This window comes from Cuculus canorus, chromosome 11, assembly GCF_017976375.1.
Source record: "Cuculus canorus isolate bCucCan1 chromosome 11, bCucCan1.pri, whole genome shotgun sequence".
In the NCBI taxonomy this organism is placed as follows: Eukaryota; Metazoa; Chordata; class Aves; order Cuculiformes; family Cuculidae; genus Cuculus; species Cuculus canorus.
In genome coordinates this window covers 22,252,743-22,270,800 of record NC_071411.1, presented here as the reverse complement: position 1 = coordinate 22,270,800, position 18,058 = coordinate 22,252,743, and the positions used below count along the sequence as shown (strand labels likewise).

The 18,058-nt window shown below is 47.1% G+C and overlaps 1 protein-coding gene across 1 annotated transcript in view; it reads left to right on the top strand.

Moving 5' to 3' along the window:
* The window catches only part of WNK2 (WNK lysine deficient protein kinase 2), a 136,052-nt gene extending 128,396 nt beyond the window's left edge, over nt 1–7,656 (top strand). Inside the window, 1 exon segment of the mRNA XM_054076422.1 lies at nt 1,251–7,656. Within this exon segment, the coding sequence (XP_053932397.1) occupies nt 1,251–1,598 (348 nt within the window). The 3' untranslated portion in view covers nt 1,599–7,656.
* The last annotated feature ends 10,402 nt before the right edge of the window (nt 7,657–18,058 follow it).

Here is an 18,058-nt window from a genome sequence, read left to right as displayed (position 1 = left end):
CTTCACTTAGTCCTGTTTATTTACTTCCATGCACAAAACCCAGTATATAAGATATACTCCTCCTCCCCATATTGACTTTGCTAGAAATTTTTTTTTAAAAAACAAAGAAACAAACAAAGCAAAGAGAAAAGTGTAAAAAGCCCCCACTAACAAGCAAAACAGAAAAAGAAACCCACCTCTGAGCTGAGAAGAGGCTGTGCCTGCAGGCTCCCAGGCGAGGGGCAGGGGTGCTGCCAGCAGCTGCGTCCGTGATGCTGTGGGGAGCAGCCACTGTGGTCCCAGCACAGACAGAGAACCATAGAATCATGGAATGTCCTGGAAGGGACTCACAAGGATCATCGAGTCCAACTCCTGTCCCTGCACAGGACAACCCTAACATTCATGGTGAGGGCGTTGGCCAAAGGCTTCTGGAATATTGTCATGCTTGCTGCTGTGACTGCTTCCGTGGGAGCTGTTCCAGTGCTCCACCACCCTCTGGGGGAAGAATCTTGTCCTGATGCCCAACCTAACCTTCCCCTTGGCACATCATCCTCTGGACACTCTCCAGTAGCTTCAGACTCTTTTTATCCTGTGATGCCCAGAGCTGCCCCAGTGCTCAAGGTGGGGCCGCCCCAGTATGAAGGAGAGCAGAACAATCCCCTCCCTCGCCCAGCTGGCGATGCCGTGCTGGATGCACCCCAGGACACGGTTGCCCTCTTGGCTGTCAGGCTGTGTTCAGCTCACCCTCAACCAGAACCCCCAGACCCTTTCCCAGAGCTGCAATCCAGCCCCTCGCCCCCGACTCATGGACAGACAGGACTTTTTGTGCCCCAGGTGCAAAATCCAGCACTTGCCTTTGTGAGGCTTCGCACAGCCGGCGATTGCCTGGCTCTCCAATTTGTCCAGATTCCACTGCAGGGCCTCTGTGCCCTCAAGAGTGCCAACAGCTCCGCTTAGTTTCATGTCATCTGCAAACTTAATTATTAAACCTTCAAGTCCTGCATCCAGATCATTTCTGAGGACATTAATGAGCACTGTCCTTAGGGTGGAGCCCTGCAGAACCCCACTAGAGACTGTTCACCAGCCCGGTGTGACCCCCTGAGCCCGACCCATCAGCCCATGGCTCACCCATCACGTTGTGTGTTTATCCAGCTGGATGCTGACAGTTTGTTTAGGAGGAGACTATGAGAGATAAGATCGAAGCACACATGTCTCTCAGGTAGGCAGAGAGGAGCTCAATAGCGATGCTTTTTGTATTTCTCTTTTTGTAGGTTAATTCGGTAAGAACAGGATTGGGGAAAAAGTGCGTTGTTCCCATGCCTTGCCCCATGCCTGCTGCGTTAGCTCCTGGAGCGCCGCCGTCCCTGCCAGTGCCTCTGCCAGGGCCTGCCCTCTCTGGCACAGTGACGCCATACATGATGCCTCTCTGTCAGTACGGAGGAGTGTTCCCTGCGCCTCTTTACGGAGTGCAGTCGAGGCCGGCTGCACAGCCTGGCATTGCCCGAGGCCCGAGCATGGCACGGTTCTCGCCTCTGGGCAAAGCCTGCTTGCGGCTGTACCCAGTGCCGCTGCAGCGCCCCACGGCCGAGGCGCCGGGCCCGCGCCTGCACATGACGTAGCACCTCGCCGTAGGGGACTGTGATGTTGGCGCCGTCGCTGGAGTGATCGGTAGATGCCACCCGCGTCGGAGGAGACGGGGGTCCGGGTACACATACAGCCATACCCTGATCAGCAGTCACTGTGAAACGGTTTCACAAGAGATAGCCTGTCTGTGCTGGCAATATTTGTTTGTATTTCATTGCTGAAGACACTTTATTCTGTTGTGTTCGGATGTTTTACACTTGCGATCCTTAAAGTCAATGTACTTGAATCGATGACTGGAAAATTGTACTAACCCCTGCAGGAGTTCAGTGCCTTGAATTTCAGCTTTTCAGTTCCAGCTGGAAAGAGATGTACAATTATTTGAAAGGTGTGCTTTATTTACAATCCCGTTGTGAGTTGGAGTTCTTTTTATTTGAAAAGATATCAAAGGTCTACCGTCAATATTCGTCATCAGTTTCATTCTGCTGTAAATGCTTTTATCATCATTCGTGAGTTGAATTTTCATTTCTGAAGCTTTTAAAATACTAATAATTGTGAGGTGAGGTTTGTTTGAGATGTTGATGAAAAAATTGTTGGTGTTTGTGCGAGGAGTAGTGAAGTGCACATTCTAAAATAGGAGAATTTACAGAGTAAGCTAAGTCAGTTGTATATAAGGACAGGTGATAGCTTCGGGCAGTGCAATTCATCCTCTTCCCCCATCTTTGGTAAAGTTGTTGTCACCAGCAACTTATTTCTCTAACAGACAGGCAAATACTTCCAAATCAGCAGCCAAATGGATTATGTTTTATTTCCTTTACTGGACTTTTATAATTTAATTAAATTTGTGCATGTTTCAGAAGTGAAAAAAATCTAACTGAAATCCTGACTGTTGGAGCACATATCTGCAGGTTGCTGTAAGAACCTTGTAAGTACAGCACTCGTGTTTTCTGGCTTTGGTTCTCCTGCTGAGGCTCAGAAAGTTGTTTTGCCACTGACGTGCCAGCAGCATTCATGCTACAACAGAATAAAAATGTGAAGCTATTCTTTTTCATATTCACTTGTGGAGTCGCACCACCTTTCGTTGGAAAATTTGGGTTTCTCTTGTTTGCTTTGGGGTTGTTTTTTGGTTTAACTCAGTTTAATTCAGGTGGCATGGACACCTCTCTCCTGTTTGAAAGTTTCTTTTTGCCTCATTTGTCATGCGTCGAATCTCCATCCGCACCTCGCAGTCTAAAGGCACGGGATAACCACTAACCCTGGGCTGCTCATGGTAAGTCTCCTCTCACCAGAAAGCGCTAGGCATGGGTCGCATCCAAGGGCGCCTTGCTGTGTATCTACTGCGATGACATTCTATGCCGTCTGCTGAAGGGCAGAGATGCCTTGTGCTGCCAAGCTGTGAATTGTATAGTTCTATTGTACTTTGAGCATTATATCTGTCTAAATTATTTGGTTTGTACCCTTTGAATATATTATTCCATCAATTCAGTTAGAATTGAATTTTATAGCCAATTATGCAGAGTCTTCTGCCTGGGCAAAATACTTACTGTAGTAAGAGATTTCTGTTCTCTGTAAGATGTATCTTTTAATTTCTTTGGGTTTTTTAGATTCATGTCTGTATGCTTCATGAGCAAACATGAAAAATATGTTCTCACACCCATTTTCCTTCAGCTTGCACTGACTCTTACGGTTTCTGTTGCTGTTGCCTGTTGTATAGTCCATCCCCTGTATACTGACAGAGTCAGTGGCACTAAAACCCCTGAGAAATTGTATAGATCAAAGAGAAGAAAAATAAACATTTTGTGCTTGAAAATTGTGTGAAAAACCCAGTGTTTTTCTAAAACATAGAATTGTGTCAATTCCCAGCTGTTCCGGTAACTCTACCTTTATTTTCCAGACTCTTATCCCTTGGTTTGTGTAGAAGGAGCAGATGTGATGCCTCCACTGTTCCTCATGTTCTGCTCATAACTGATTCGTCCCACCTCTTGGCAGCTGTAGAAGTCAAACAGTTCTCCAGAAGTTGTTCAGTGCCATCTCACAGGTTATGTGGCTTGAAATCCCGCTGCAGGATTCCTGGTGTTACGCTGCTACAAAGCAGACTGGAACATCAAGTGGGTTACTTTAAGCAAGGGTATCTTCAGTATTGCTGGTGGTATGTGTGAAGATGCTAGAGTGGTGAAAGAGGCACTTGAACTGTGTCTCTCCAACAGAGAAAAGCGCTAAGGAAGCCTTTTTTACTTGATGGTGGCATCATTTAAGTGTAAGGAAGTGAAGATAGGAACTTCGGCGCCGATGCAATCACCCTCTTGGCGGTCACTGTCATTGGTGTAGGCTGCAGGAGAACTTAGGAAAGGAGAGGCAGGCAGCGGTTTGATACTCCTGCTTCTGTGTGCCTGTGCATTGACTCGTGTGGCTTTGCTGTGTGTGCCGCGTACATCTGAACGGCTGCGATTGGTGCTGCAGCTGGCGGGGAGCGTCTTTCACTTTGGCGGCTGCGTTGCATGCGCTGTGCGCCCAGGCAGAGCCAGCAACAGGCAGGGTGGGTGGGCTGTGCGAGCAAGGCTTCCAAATCTCTAGTGGGTGTATGCCTAACTATTGCATCTTTCACTGCTGTTGGGACCAAAAAACAGCTCTGAGGTTCATATCTGCATTTCTGTATTCATGGTTTCAATTTTCTGATAGCTGTCTTGGCTGCAATTACTCCAGCTCTCAGCTTCAAGCTCTGTTTTGTTGCCCTCCGTCGTACCGATCATATCAAAGGGTGCTTTGAGCCTCAGTGGCAATTAAGCAAGTAATATGAGATTAAATAAACAGGACAAATTCTGAGGAAAATGTGAGTAAAGGAGCAAGAGGGAACTGAGGGTTCCATGCTGCACCGTCAGAGGTGGGAGGGCTGGATGCAAAAAGGCATTTCCCTACAGATGCCAGAGCTGAACAAATTGTATTCCTGACTCGGAATATTGCATTGATGTGTAGCTAGCAAGCAAGGGTCAAACCCACGTAGTAGAATTCCTTGCCTTCCTGGCTGCAGGCCTGCAAACGTGTCCCATAGCTCTGCCATTTCCTGACGTTGCCAGTGCTGGTCTGCAAGGATGCGTGTGAAGTGAAGTGCAGATCTCCAGCTTTAAGGAGAAGATTTCGATGGGGGCAAACTCTTCAGTTTTCAACCTTTTAGAAGTTGTAGAAACTCAAGACAAATATTGAAAGAAAGTTTTAAACTGCCAAGTCACGCACCCAGTAGTTCAGAAATGTCAAATTAAGTCTGCCCATATCCCATTAATTTGGTTTTCCGATTGCCATACATCATGGTGGAATATGTAAATGTGTAATCACATCCTGTTTCCCACTGATCCTGGCTTCACTTGGAGCAGGGCTAGGTGGGGAGGAATCATAGAATCATTATGGTTGGAAAAGACCTCTAAGCTCATCCAGTCCAACCACCAACACAACCCCACCATGCCCACTAAACCATGTCCCCAAGTCCCACAGCCGCATATTTCTTTTTTTAACTCCTTCAGCAATGGAGACTCCCCCACTGCCCTGGGCAGTCTCTGCCAGGGCTTCAACACTCTGTCAGGAAAGAAATGTTTCTTAATATCCAATAGAAACCTGCCCTGGTGCAACTTGAGGCCATTTCCTCCTGTCCCATTGCTTGTTACTTGGGAGAAGAGAGCAGCACCACAACCTCCTTTCCAGGAGCTGCAGAGAGTGATGAGGCCTCCCCTTAGACTCCTCCAGACTAAACAGCCCCAGGGCCCTCAGCCACTCCCAAACCCTTTCCCAGCTCCATTCCACTTCTCTAGATGTGCTCCAGACCCTCAATGTCTTTCTTGTAAGCCACATCCCTGAGCACCTCATCTACCCACCATTTAAATCCCTCCAGGGTATATCTACCATCTTTTAAATACCTCCTTTACACCTATCTCCAAAGGTCTCCTTTTTTACTCTCTACTTCTGTATTTTTCTCTGAAATATTGGACATTGACTGGTATCAAAGAGAAGATGAGGGACTGCACAGGCTAGATGTTGCGGTCTCTGCTCATACAGAGAGCTGTCTGTTCAGGAATAAGGCGTCCTTGTGCTAAACGGCAGTATTTCTGCAATCAATTTCTTAATCAAGTCACAGGGTTTGCCATTTGGTATTTGTGGAAGGAAATCCCTAATACATTTGAATCAGTCATTGGTTTAACTTGGCTTCGTCAATGATTGCTCTTTCCCTTCACGCTTTTTAATTTATGGTCTCAGTGCATTATTTTCAATTCTGAGAACGTTCAGAATTTTGCCAAACAAGCCCCCTGGACTTAGTGCTTGATGGGTCCTTGTCAATATTGTTCGTGTTAGAGTAGGAAGAACATCTGTCCTCCTACATTCTTTGGAAGTTGGCTTTGGAGAGCTGTAATGAGAGGTCTCCCTTCTGAAATGAATTAACCTCTGCATTGCTTTTCCTCTCTCCTGTAAACCCCCTGGACTTAGCACTTGCTGGGTCCGTATCAGTGTTGTTCATGTTTGAGTAGGAAGAACGTCTGTCCTTCCACGTTCTTTGGAAGGTGGCTTTGGAGAGTTGTAATCAGAAGTCTCCTTTCTGGAAAGAAAAATGTTGCTTTCCCTGTCCCTCCCCTAATTAAACAAAGGGCTCAAGCCTTTTTGAGTAAGACTGATGTCTCAGATGTTAGCTAATATGGTAGAAACCTACCTTGTTTTCTGTCTTTCTGCCAATTAGCCCCCGCCTGAGTTCTCAATAGATGCTCCCCAAAGCGTTGGCTTGGAGACAGCAGTCACAAATGAAATCGTTAATGACGATGAGATAGTATGTTTAATACCTCAGTAAGTTTTCTTGTGTTCTGTCATTCCTCATCTGCCCTTCTCAGTCCCTGGAGGTGTTTGTGGAGAAGGACAGCAGTGCTGGGAAGCTGCACGTAGGCGAAGGTCTCTTTGCAGAATATATGAGCAGGGAATTCACGTGCTTTCCATTGTCATGGATGAACATCTTGCTAAGGATTGAATTTATAAAACAGCAAAACCATAAGTGCATGGAATTTCTTGCTGTGGTTACTTGTTATTGACTGAATACTTGAGGAGCATCTTTGCTTTGTGGTGCTGGGCTGTGGACGCCTGGTGCTTTGGGCTGAGCTTCAGTTCTGTATTTGGGCAAGCTGATGGACTGATCCTCACGGTGTTTCTCCTGAAGGACCCTGGTAAAATTATTTTCCTGGCTCTATGCTCCTGAAATGAGCTGTGGGTCAGATGGGAATTGTGTTGTGACTCACCCACTTGGCTGGCGTGTGTGTTTCACGGAGATCTGTTTGTGGAGAATGAAGTGGGAAGGTGATATTCCAGCCCTGACCCTGCTGGTTCTTCTATTAATGCAGATAAGCTCCAGGCATGCAACATAATGAAATGGATTTTAGGAGCTGCCAGGTTACAAATTCTGCATTATGAAAGAATTTGCTGCTCGAAGTGTGTGGATGCACCATAACACTGATTTTAGCTGGGTCAGTAAATAGATTACCTGTAACTAGTTCACCTAAAAGCCAAGTTTGTACCAGGAGGCAGCAACTCTTACAAATTCTGTGATCCTTTCTGCTTTTTTTTCCAGAGTGATGGTTGTAGTGGGCTATCAAGATTGCTGCTGTGTGTGCTTGGATCGGTGTTTGACTATAAAACTTCTCCCTTGAAATAACTTTCATAGGAAAAGTTTAGAGGCTGCATAATTCACGCTTTTGGCCTTACACACTAACTGAATGGATGGCACCAAGGAATGGATTCGTGACATAAATTTTGTGTGCTGTTGGATTCACTTATTAATGAGGCAGAAGGAAACGTTAGGATTTTTTTTCCCTTTGGAAAGGAGCAGGCGCCTTTCATTATTGAGGCATGACTGAGTGCAGCTATGACACCATTGCTCTCATGGATCTTCAAGTGAAAGGACGGGTGCAGTGAGAGCCTCTTGAGTCAAAGCTCTGGGGACTTTTTTGTGTCTATTGTAGTTTTATCTGAGACATTCAGGACTGACACTTTATAAAAATCTAAGAAATTTGCCTAAAAGGCAAAGTAAGAGTAAGTACCTAAGAGCCCCTGGCCCAGGTTGCCCAGAGCAGTGGTGGCTGCCCCATCCCTGGAGGGGTTCAAGGCCAGGTTGGATGGGGCTTTGAGACACCTGATCCAGTGGATTTCTATGAAATTTAAGAAGAAATAATCAGCTGCCGCTAATTCCTAAGTGGGTGTAACGTAAAATACCCAAAGAAGTATATACTCGTATATACTCTGTAAATAAGGTAAAAACTTCCTCAGCATTCAGGTTTGGTTTATCAGGCCTGATAGACTGTATCTTACATTCTTCCCACTGTTAGGCAGCACCTGCAGCTCATAGAATCACAGAAGCACAGAATGGTTTGAGTTGGAAGGGACCCTAAAGCCCATCCAGTCCCACCCCCTGCCATGGGCAGGGACACCTCCCACTGGATCAGGGGCTCCAAGCCCCATCCAGCCTGGCCTTGAACCCCTCCAGGGATGGGGCAGCCACCACTGCTCTGGGCAACCTGGGCCAGGGCCTCCCCACCCTCACAGGAGAACATTTCTTCCTAAGATCTCATCTCAATCTCCCCTCTTTCAGCTGAAAACCATTCTCCTCATCCTATCCCTCCACTCCCTGATCAAGAGCCCCTCCCCAGCTTTCTTGGAGCCCCTTTAACATGTGCAATCACTGCCTTTTTCTCATAGTTCTCCCCAGCACTGAGAAAATTTTAGTGTAACTGAGCTCACCGATCTCTCCAGTGCTGTTGCCCTTTCAGTCTTTTATTGAAAGTTTAGATGGACTTCAGAGTAAATCTAAAAGTTGTCCTCAGGACATGAGCTGAGCATCTGTAAGAGCTTGTGTGAAGAATGAGGCACCTGGAGAGCCTGCTGTGGTTTTGGCTTTATGGCTGACCTGTGGTGCAACTCACTGCTGTCTCCGGGCTTTTCCCCATTACCTGCACATAATTAATTTTGTTTTATTTTGTTTTCCTGGCTGAACTTCCATTGTAAACGCTGAGTAGTAGTAGTGAGCAGATGTTGAGAATTCAGGCAGATCTGCAGAACTGGTGTTGATCAGGAGCTTGGGGAGGACTTATGACCAAGACATGATTTTACAACCTTTAAAAGCTATTCTTCCTGTGTTGAGGCAGAGCGAGAAATATGGGAGGGAGGAAAGTGGGACTGCATTAATAAAAGCAAAGCCTAACACGTGAAGACCTGCCAGGAGCTGTGCCAAACACAGACAACATCTGTTTGCGTAGTGTGCTTTTCCCTGATGTCCCTTTCCCTCTCAGCTGCTCTACAAGGCTCGTGGTGTTTCTTCTGGTTCAGCATTCAGCAAACTGCTTGCTATATAAAACCCATATATGCTTGCAGCCCCAATAACAGCGTGCATGTTTCCCTGCTGTAGAGTGACGAGCTTTGGTGCATGTCCCTGTGAGTGTGTCACCAGCACAGCCAATACGTCCTGGTGAGGCACATGCCTCAGGATATGTGGGACGGGTGATGGCACCCAGTGTTGTTGCTGCTTGTGCTGTGCTCTTGGCGCCCTCATTGCGTGTTGTTCTGATATCGTCATTGCAAGCCCTCGGCACCTCTGTACCCCTTGGTGTCCAGCCAACCATCTCTCTCTGCGGTCTGCGAAGCGAAGGGGAAGCTGATGGATCCCATTCCTGCCTTGTGTGCTGCTGGCATGGAGTATGGCCTTTCCCCTTCCCAGGTGGGAGGAGGATTACAGGCTGGCTCCATTTCCATCAAACAAGGGAGGCGAGCTTGGGCCATGGCATGAAAGCCCATGCCCACAACTTGTCCCTGCAGCCTCCTGCAGCCGCATCCCTCTCCCCTCCTTACTCAGCAACAGAGCACCCAAAATTGAGGCAAGCACTGAGCGTCTTTGCTGGGTTTTGCGACTCCTGCCTTCTAGGAGAAAATCTCTTCCCCTGCGGGAGTTGAGACTCCATTCTGACTCCACAAGGTGCCACCAACAGAAACGTGCTTGTGCTTCTGAGCTGTCAGTACAACACGGGTGATGTGTTAAACAGAGGATTTTGATTTCTGTTTCCCTCTGGTATTCAAAACGCATGAGGTGGCTGGCACGCGCTCCAGCTCCATGATCTCACACAGCCCTGTTGGGTTTTGGTTGGGTTTCATAGAATGGTTTGGGTCAGAAGGGACGTCAAAGCCCATCCAGTCCCACCCCCTGCCACGGGCAGGGACACCTCCCACTGGATCAGGGGCTCCAAGCCCCATCCAACCTGGCCTTGAACCCCTCCAGGGATGGGACAGCCACCACTGCTCTGGGCAACCCAGGCCAGTTTCCCTGTATGTGAAATCCGTATATGGATTTTTTTTTTTGTAGATTCTGAAAATGAGATCGTCAGCGACTGACACGTGGCCCCCACAGCTACAGTGCCAAGCGCGAGGCCCCACCACGGCTAAGGAGGAGGAAGAGGAAGATGGGAAGTGATTTATCCTGTGTGAGAAATTCTGTGCCGTTCTGATCCATTCAACGCAATTTTGTAACTTCTTTCTAATAATTTTTTTTTATTTATAGTTGGAAATACAAAAATGTTATGAAAAAAAAAAATAAAGGAGAATTATTTTGGGGGAAACGATTTGTTCCAAATTGTTCCCTTATGTTGTGAGCCAGGTTCCTGTGAGCAGTGGCTGGAGAAGAGGGAGGAGGAGGAGGCGGCACTCCTTCAAATACTTTTGGTTTCATAATTGTAGTTTTCCAAAAGATAAGCTAGGCACGTGTTTTCCAATTCCAGTACAAGGCAGATAAGTTCCAATTCCATACAAATTTCTCACAGTTCTTTTGTAAAGATAGTACTCTCTTTTAAATCTGCTTAAATCAAGCTGAGAAACCTAGAGGACTTCATTGGAGAGTAAGTTTGTACTTGTCACTTCCCTTTCTACCTCTTTCTTTTTCTTATAGACTGGCTGCGTTCTCTTGCCAGAGTTAAATACAGTTCTCAAGTAGCTTCTAATTTTAAATGTAAGACTAAAATCCTTCTACAGAGAAGTCAGTAATTGGAGCAATTTTTAAAAGACTTTAAAGTGCCTTCAACAAGCTGAAATTATGTAGTGGGAGATTTCTTTGTCTTGATTCATTGGCGACGGGTTTCAGCTGTCTCCTGGGCTGAGGTGATGTAAAAGTAGTTTGTAGCAATAATCTCATGAGTAATCATTGATTATAAAGGACTACTCAATGGGGTTTTTTTAGCAAGATGGGGTTTAGCACTGGGAAAACCTGCTCTTGCAGTTATGTTTGGGCCCCAAACTCTTCCAGCCCTCCACTGCTGTGCTATGCAGCCAAGCACCTCAGTTGCTTCTCCCTTAGTTCCAGACCACAATGTTCTGACCTTTCTGCTCTTGGTTTTGGTACCAGAGAAACAGGAATTTCTCTTTGCCCATAAGCCTTTCAGTTCCATCCTTTCTCACAGCTGGAGCCTGGCATATTGTTTTGTTGTTACCTGCCATGTCTGTCTCTTCCAAATCTCAGTTCTAAATAATAAATCTTATTTTGATGCCGTTGTTCACTATTTCCTTCTCACCTCGGCTTCTCTTGCCTGTCAGCGAGGCCGATGAGAGCGCAGGTGGGTTTAGGTACGTTGCTGAATCTCAAGAGCCCTGAAGTCAAACACTTCGTAAATTGAGAATTTTGAAGCCTCATGGCTGATATAGAGGGAGATTTGTGCTCACTTTGTGCTTCTCTGGGGTGTCTCCCTCCCGCCTCAGTAAAAGGGACTGATCTCCCATGTGAGAGCAGGGACTCAAAAACTGGAAAGGGTTGTCACTAAATTGTTGCTTGCCTTGGCCTTTTTTCCTTGTAGGTTGGACCAGATTGCTTTCCCTTTTTAACAAGTGGGAGATGTGGGGTCCAACTGAGCTCTACACCTTTTATTTTCTGGGTTGGTTGCTGTCATCTTTCCCTTGGCTGGGAATACCCCTCCCTCACTGCTTGTCCCTCATACTGCTGCTGCGATGAGGGACAAGTGGTTTGCATCCCTTTTGCTTCTCCTGGCAACAAAACACTGTGCCCTCACCTGAGATTTTTATTCCCTAGAAGTTTAAAAGGTTGCTTTCTCCAGAGGAATCTCTTGCTGGCTCTCCTGGGGTCTTGGTTGTCTTCAGCATGGGCAGCTTCCATTAGTTTTTCTCCTGCCTGACCCTTTTCACTCCCTCTGAAACCCTTGGGCTCATCCTTGGCTCCACCTTGGTCTGCAGGAAGCCAATGGGCCTCTGAGTCCAGATAAGTAATTTGACAGTAATCTATCAATATTCAGATTAAATAGAAATATTAGCATCAAGTTTAAAAATCAGGACTGGAAATTGTGGCAAACTCCGGACAGTGGGTACTTTCCACCACTGCCAAACCCCCTTAGATAATCTCTTCTGCAAAAGGCTGTGTTTTGGGGTATAGCCGTGTATTTACTGCTTGAATTGCAGTTTGAAATAAAAGCTCTAAGAGGGGCTGAGGATCTTTGAGCTCCTCCCGGATGAAGGGATGACCAGGATCCTCTGCAGAGCAAGAGCTGGGCTTTGGTGCTTTTCCTCTCTACCTCTTTTTTCCTCTGTAGTTTCTCTCTTCCTTGGAGAGCAATAGCAAATGCTCTCCTCTTGATGTGACGCTGAGCTAACATCCCAGTTTAGAATTGAATCAAAAATGTTTCCTGCTGGCCATAACAAAAAGCCCCAGTCGGTGAGTATGACCCTTACAATGTTTAACACAGTACATGAGAGTGATAAAGACGATTACGAAGACTTTAACTTCACTCTGAAATGCAATGTTGAGTCCCTGCTTCCATCAGGGATCTGAACAGGCTGGACTGCTGGGCCAAGACCAATGGGATGAGGTTTAACAAGGCCAAATGCCGGGTCCTGCGCTTGGGGCACAACAACCCTATGCAGCGCTACAGACTGGGGGAAGAGTGGCTGGAGAGCTGCACGGAAGAGAAGGACCTGGGGGTGATGGTTGACAGCCGACTGAACATGAGCCAGCAGTGTGCCCAGGTGGCCAAGAAGGCCAACGGCATCTTGGCTTGGATCAGAAACGGTGTGACCAGCAGGTCCAGGGAGGTGATTCTCCCTCTGTACTCGACACTGGTGAGACCGCACCTCGAGTACTGTGCTCAGTTCTGGGCCCCTCACCACAAGAAGGATGTTGAGGCTCTGGAGTGTGTCCAGAGAAGAGCAACAAAGCTGGTGAGGGGGCTGGAGAACAAGGGTTATGAGGAGCAGCTGAGGGACCTGGGGTTGTTTAGCCTGGAGAAGAGGAGGCTGAGGGGAGACCTCATTGCTCTCTACAACTACCTGAAAGGAGGTTGTGGAGAGGAGGGTGCAGGGCTCTTCTCCCAAGTGTCAGCAGACAGGACAAGAGGGAATGGCCTGAAGCTCCACCAGGGGAGGTTCAGGCTGGACATCAGAAAAGAATTTTTCACAGAAAGGGTCATTGGGCACTGTCAGAGGCTGCCCAGGGAGGGGGTGGAGTCCCATTCCCTGGAGGTGTTTCAGGGACGGGTGGAGGAGGTGCTGAGGGGCATGGTTTAGGGAGTGTTAGGAATGGTTGGACTCTGACCCAGTGGGTCCCTTCCAACCTAATGATTCTATGATTCTATGTTTTCTCCCACAGAGGCTGGACATGTTCCAGTTGATACCCGCACTGAGTTCAACAGCCATTGGGGCAGCACAGGGTGAGGACAAGGGATAGAACCCATGGGTGCTCCTGCAAGCAAGATCCTGGCCTTTCTGTGAAGGAGCCTGTTGGGTTTGCCCCTTTGGCTGTTGAGGGGGAATCGTCAGCCTCCTTTTTTTTTGACATGCATATTAGTGTTTTTACTGAGATGATGAGATGGGTTGACTGTGTCTGCCTGGTAACTGCTGGCAGACTGGAACTGCAGTGCTGAGCCAGGAGCGCTAAACCACCTCTCTTCACTGCACCCTCAAATAGTGCGAGGCATTGGTAGTGTCTCCAGCTGCTGTTGTCTGCTTGAAGCCACTAGCAGTCTCACTGTCTCCTTTGGATGTCTCATATAGATTTGCCACCCTAAAATCATAAAATGTAGAATCATAGAATGGTTTGGGTTGGAAGGGACCTAAAAGCCCATCCAGTTCCACCCCCTGCCATGGGAAGGGGCACCTCCCAATGGATCAGGGTGCTCAAAGTCTCATGTGCTTAAGCTACTGTGGTGTTCCTGGACAGTGTCACTTAAGACACCACCTTGGAGCTTGCCCTTTGCAGTGCTGCCGTCACCTTTGGTGCCTGATGGCAGTTTACAGAAAGCCCAGGAGGGTCCTCTGCCACTGCCTCTAAGGAATTCTCTGACTAACACTGAGCCCTGAAGAAGCCCATGCTCCCTGTGAGTCACTACCGTTCAGGCCAGGTTGGATGGGGCTTTAAGCGCATGATCCAGTGGGAGGTGTCCCTGCCTATGGCAGGGGGTATAGAACTGGATGGGCTTTAAGGTCCCTTCCAACCCAACCCAAACAATTCTATGACCCTCTGTGGGCCTGTGCCACCTTCTGAAAAAAACACCTTTCTAAAAGAAAACCCTTCTAGTTTGGGTGCTATGAAAGCAACCTGGCACTTTTGGTTTGACCGTGATCGTGCCCCTAAAAATGAGCCTCCTTGGTGTTGGTTATTCTGAAATCACTTTGAATATAAAACAAGTGTTTAAGGAAAAATTAGTTTATTGCTAAACGCTAGTTTATCTAGCTATTGACTTGGTAGTTATGAGGTTTAATGAGGATTGTACGAGACTAAGATAAAAGCCAACTCATCCTTACTCAAGTTCCAGACCAACTCTTCGAGGTTGTTCTCTTAATTTCTTCCATCCCAAAGACGTGGATGTAAAGCAACTGAGGTCTTGGGATGATTTTCTGTACTATTGATATGTGGTATCATCTATGTTCAAGTTATCCTTGGGGATGTCCTAGTACGGAGCCTCAACTTCAGGATCTTCTGTGTTGTGTTAATCAGTCCAATGGTCTAGGAAAACCAGTTTGAGTTACCAGCTGCCCCTCAGGCTTCCACAAAAGCAAAGACTTTGTGCACGTGCAGCCCCACTATTGTACAAGCTTAGTAAAATATGCTGAATGGGATGCTTCCCTAGCTCTTAGCTGGGACGAAATGGTCCAGAGGGACCTGGACAGGCTGGAGAGGTGGCCCTGTGCGAACCTCATGGAGTTGAATAACACCAAGGGCAACATCCTGCACCTGGGTGGGGGTGATCGTAAGCACAAACACAGGCTGGGTGAAGAATGGATTGGGAGCAGCCCTGAGAGAAGGACTTTGGGTGCTGTGGGAGGAGAAGCTCAACATGAGCCACAAATTGCCCATGTCCTGCACTGCATCCAGAGCAGGGGAACCAGCAGGGGGGGCCTTCTGCCGCTCTGCTCCTCTCTGTGAGACCCCACCTGCAGCCCTGCCCTCAGTTCTGGAGTCTTCAGCACAGGAGGGACGTGGAGCTGTTGGAGTGAGTCCAGAGGAGGCCACAGAGATGATCCGTGGGCTGCAGTACCTCCAGTCAGAGGGCAGGCTGAGAAATTTGAGGTTGTTCAGCCTTTAGAAGAGAAGATTCCAGGGAGACCTTAGAGCAGCGTCCAGTACTGAAAAGGACTCCAGGGAAGCTGGGGAGGAGCTTTGAGATTCCTTCCTGCCCAAACCATTCTGTGATTCTATAATACACACACCCCTGACAGTCTAACCTTGGGAGCTCCCAACCCCTTGGTGTCCAAGCTTTGGAGGTTGAATAGCTGCAGAACTGAGACTTCCCCAAAACTGACTGAGCAGGTACATCTGGATAACAACTTCTATGCTCTGACAAAGGGATCCAGAAGAATCATGAGGGTAATCCATCAGATCCTTCTGAGATCTACTCATAAAATATGGAGCAAGTACCAAAATATTGCTTTGTTGCAGTATTTAGCAGACAGAGTGACATGGACTGTAGGATGTCTTCACTTGGATACACTCACCGTGACACTGGTACTAATGCAGCTCTGGCCAAGGCAAGGTGAGATCTTAACTCTGTGTGTGATCCAAATTCAGATCCACTTGACAGATCCTAAACAGCTCTGCGCTGTGTTACGCTACGAACAGCAGCATGGCTTTAGTTGGGACGCAGTGTGTGGGCAGAGGCGCACCTCAGTCAGGGGTCACCCCTCGGTCAGGGGTCACACCCACAGAGGTCCACGGGCAGCCAGAACAGCAAAGTTGCCCTCATATTTGTGTGCTTCTACAAAAACGAGCAATAACTTGGGTTTAGGAAATGGGTTTCAGTTTCTTAAACTTATTTTTGTGCTCTCAGGCTGCTTCTGTCGATTAAAGCCCTTTGTGTCTGGTGTGCTCATACAACCCAAAAGCCACACACCAAGGGGAGGAGGCTTGGGCATGTGCTCAGGAAAACTGAGACATTAAGAACTTGAAGAACAACTGGGCAGCTCCTAGCGTGTGAAAGGATGGAGTGGATCTGGCCAGGGTTGACTTCCTCACTGCTCCCTCTTGGCCGCGGCTCTTCATCCTGATGTTGCATCCCAGCCTTTCTGCTGGAGAATCAGCAATGCAGATGCTGGGGATCTTTGGAAGGGAGAAATGAGGGGAATTAGAAAGAGAAATGAATGTGGCTTCGGCTTTGTAGGGTAAGGACTGTTACAAGAAGTTCATGGAGGAATTCTGCTTTTTTCCCCTGGAATGGGGGATTTCTTGTTTTTATTGAAGGAATAAGTAAAAAACCACTTGTTCTATTAGAACAGCTGTGCATTTGGAAGGAGAGACATTATAATTTGACAAAAAAAAAAGAGTATTTTTGTGGCAATAAAGCAATTGCAAATGTTAGAAATGCAGATTCATTTCCTACAGCGGGGGCTTCTGAAGCAGCTGCGTGTTTTAGTAGCTGCTGATCTGATGGTGGGGGATATTGGAAAGGTTTCAGATCCTCTCTGGATTGGTACAGAGACTTAAGTACATATTTAAGTGGTTTGTTTTCTGTCTTAAGTTTCTGGGTGCTTTGTGCTCTGAGCAGAAGAATTTCTGGAAAGAAAAGGAGGAATAAATTTGATGAGATGAGGATTTGATGCTGAGGGCATACGAAGATGTTTGAGGCTGTTAGATGTGTCACAAGGATTCCAGGCTGTTAACAGAGTCATGGAAATGGAAAATCAGTTTAAAATGTCAAACATAGCAAAATAACAAGTAACAAGTGATAGGATGAAAGGAAATGGCCTCAAGCTGCACTAGAGGGGGGTTAGATTGGGTATTAGGAAAAATTTCTTTCCTGACAGAGTGGTGAAGCCCTGGCAGAGGCTGCCCAGGGCAGTGGGGGAGTCTCCAGCCCTGGAGGGGTTAAAAACCAGTGTGGCCGTGACAGTTGGTGACATGGTTTAGCAGACATGATGGCATTGGGCTGATGGTTGAACTGGATGAACTCAGAGATCTTTTCCAACCTTAATGATTCTATGATTGTTACATGGGTTTGTTGTTCTTTTTAAATCGAAGTGTGCTTTGCTTTAAAAAACAAAACAAAACTGTAAACTGGCACCAGTGAAGCTCAGCCTGCCTGTTGGTGGCAGAATGAACCTTTCTTTTCCCACTCAATCCTGACTTGCATTGCAGGCAGCAGAGACAGGAGAAGGTGGCAGGTGCTGGGGAGAAGACACACTTCTCCCAACACGTCCCTCGTGGTCAGACAATCCTGGTTACTTTTGCTCTTGCTGCTGTGAATTAACAACCTAAAAATGACTGGTGGAATCACATTTGCTTTTGCACCAGGATTCCAGGAATGTGTTTCCATCTATTTTTTCTTGATGAATATTCATCGCTGAGACATGATAGGTGAGAAAGATGACAATCAGCAATGCAGAAGGAAAAATAATTCTGGTTACCAGCCAGTGGAGATAAGTAAAATGACGCACATCTTGTTGAATTAAGCAATTGGAGACTTTTATTTGGGCTCTTCCATTATTCTGTGCTGTTTTCTAACATCTATAATTCAAACAGCAGATGAGGAAAATTGTTCAAACATTACCTTCCTGGCTGGTTCCACAGCGGGAAAAAGTCATTGCTGGAAAAGCAAACCCCAAATGCTTGCTGTTGGTTTGAACCAATACTAGTAACAGATTTCCTACTTCAAGTTCCATCTGAATGAGAAATCCTTCAGAGTTGGGCTGTCCATGAGGAGTGGGGCTGTCTCAGGGCAGACTTTGCTCTCCATGGCTTTTTAATAAGTTTTTGGACACTTTTCAGCTACCTCCTTTGAACTGAGCGCCCTGTCTGTGCTCGCAGGCTTGCGGCACTATTTCTGGTAGGAAGATGAATTGATGACGCATCTTCCATTGAAATGCTCCAGACTTGGGGAAAAAGTGGCTGGAAAGCTGCTGGGCAGAGAATGACGTGGGGGTGCTGGTCAACAGCAGCTGAACATGAGCCAGCAGTGGCCCAGGTGGCCAAGAAGGCCAACAGCATCCGGGCTTGGGTCAGCCATGG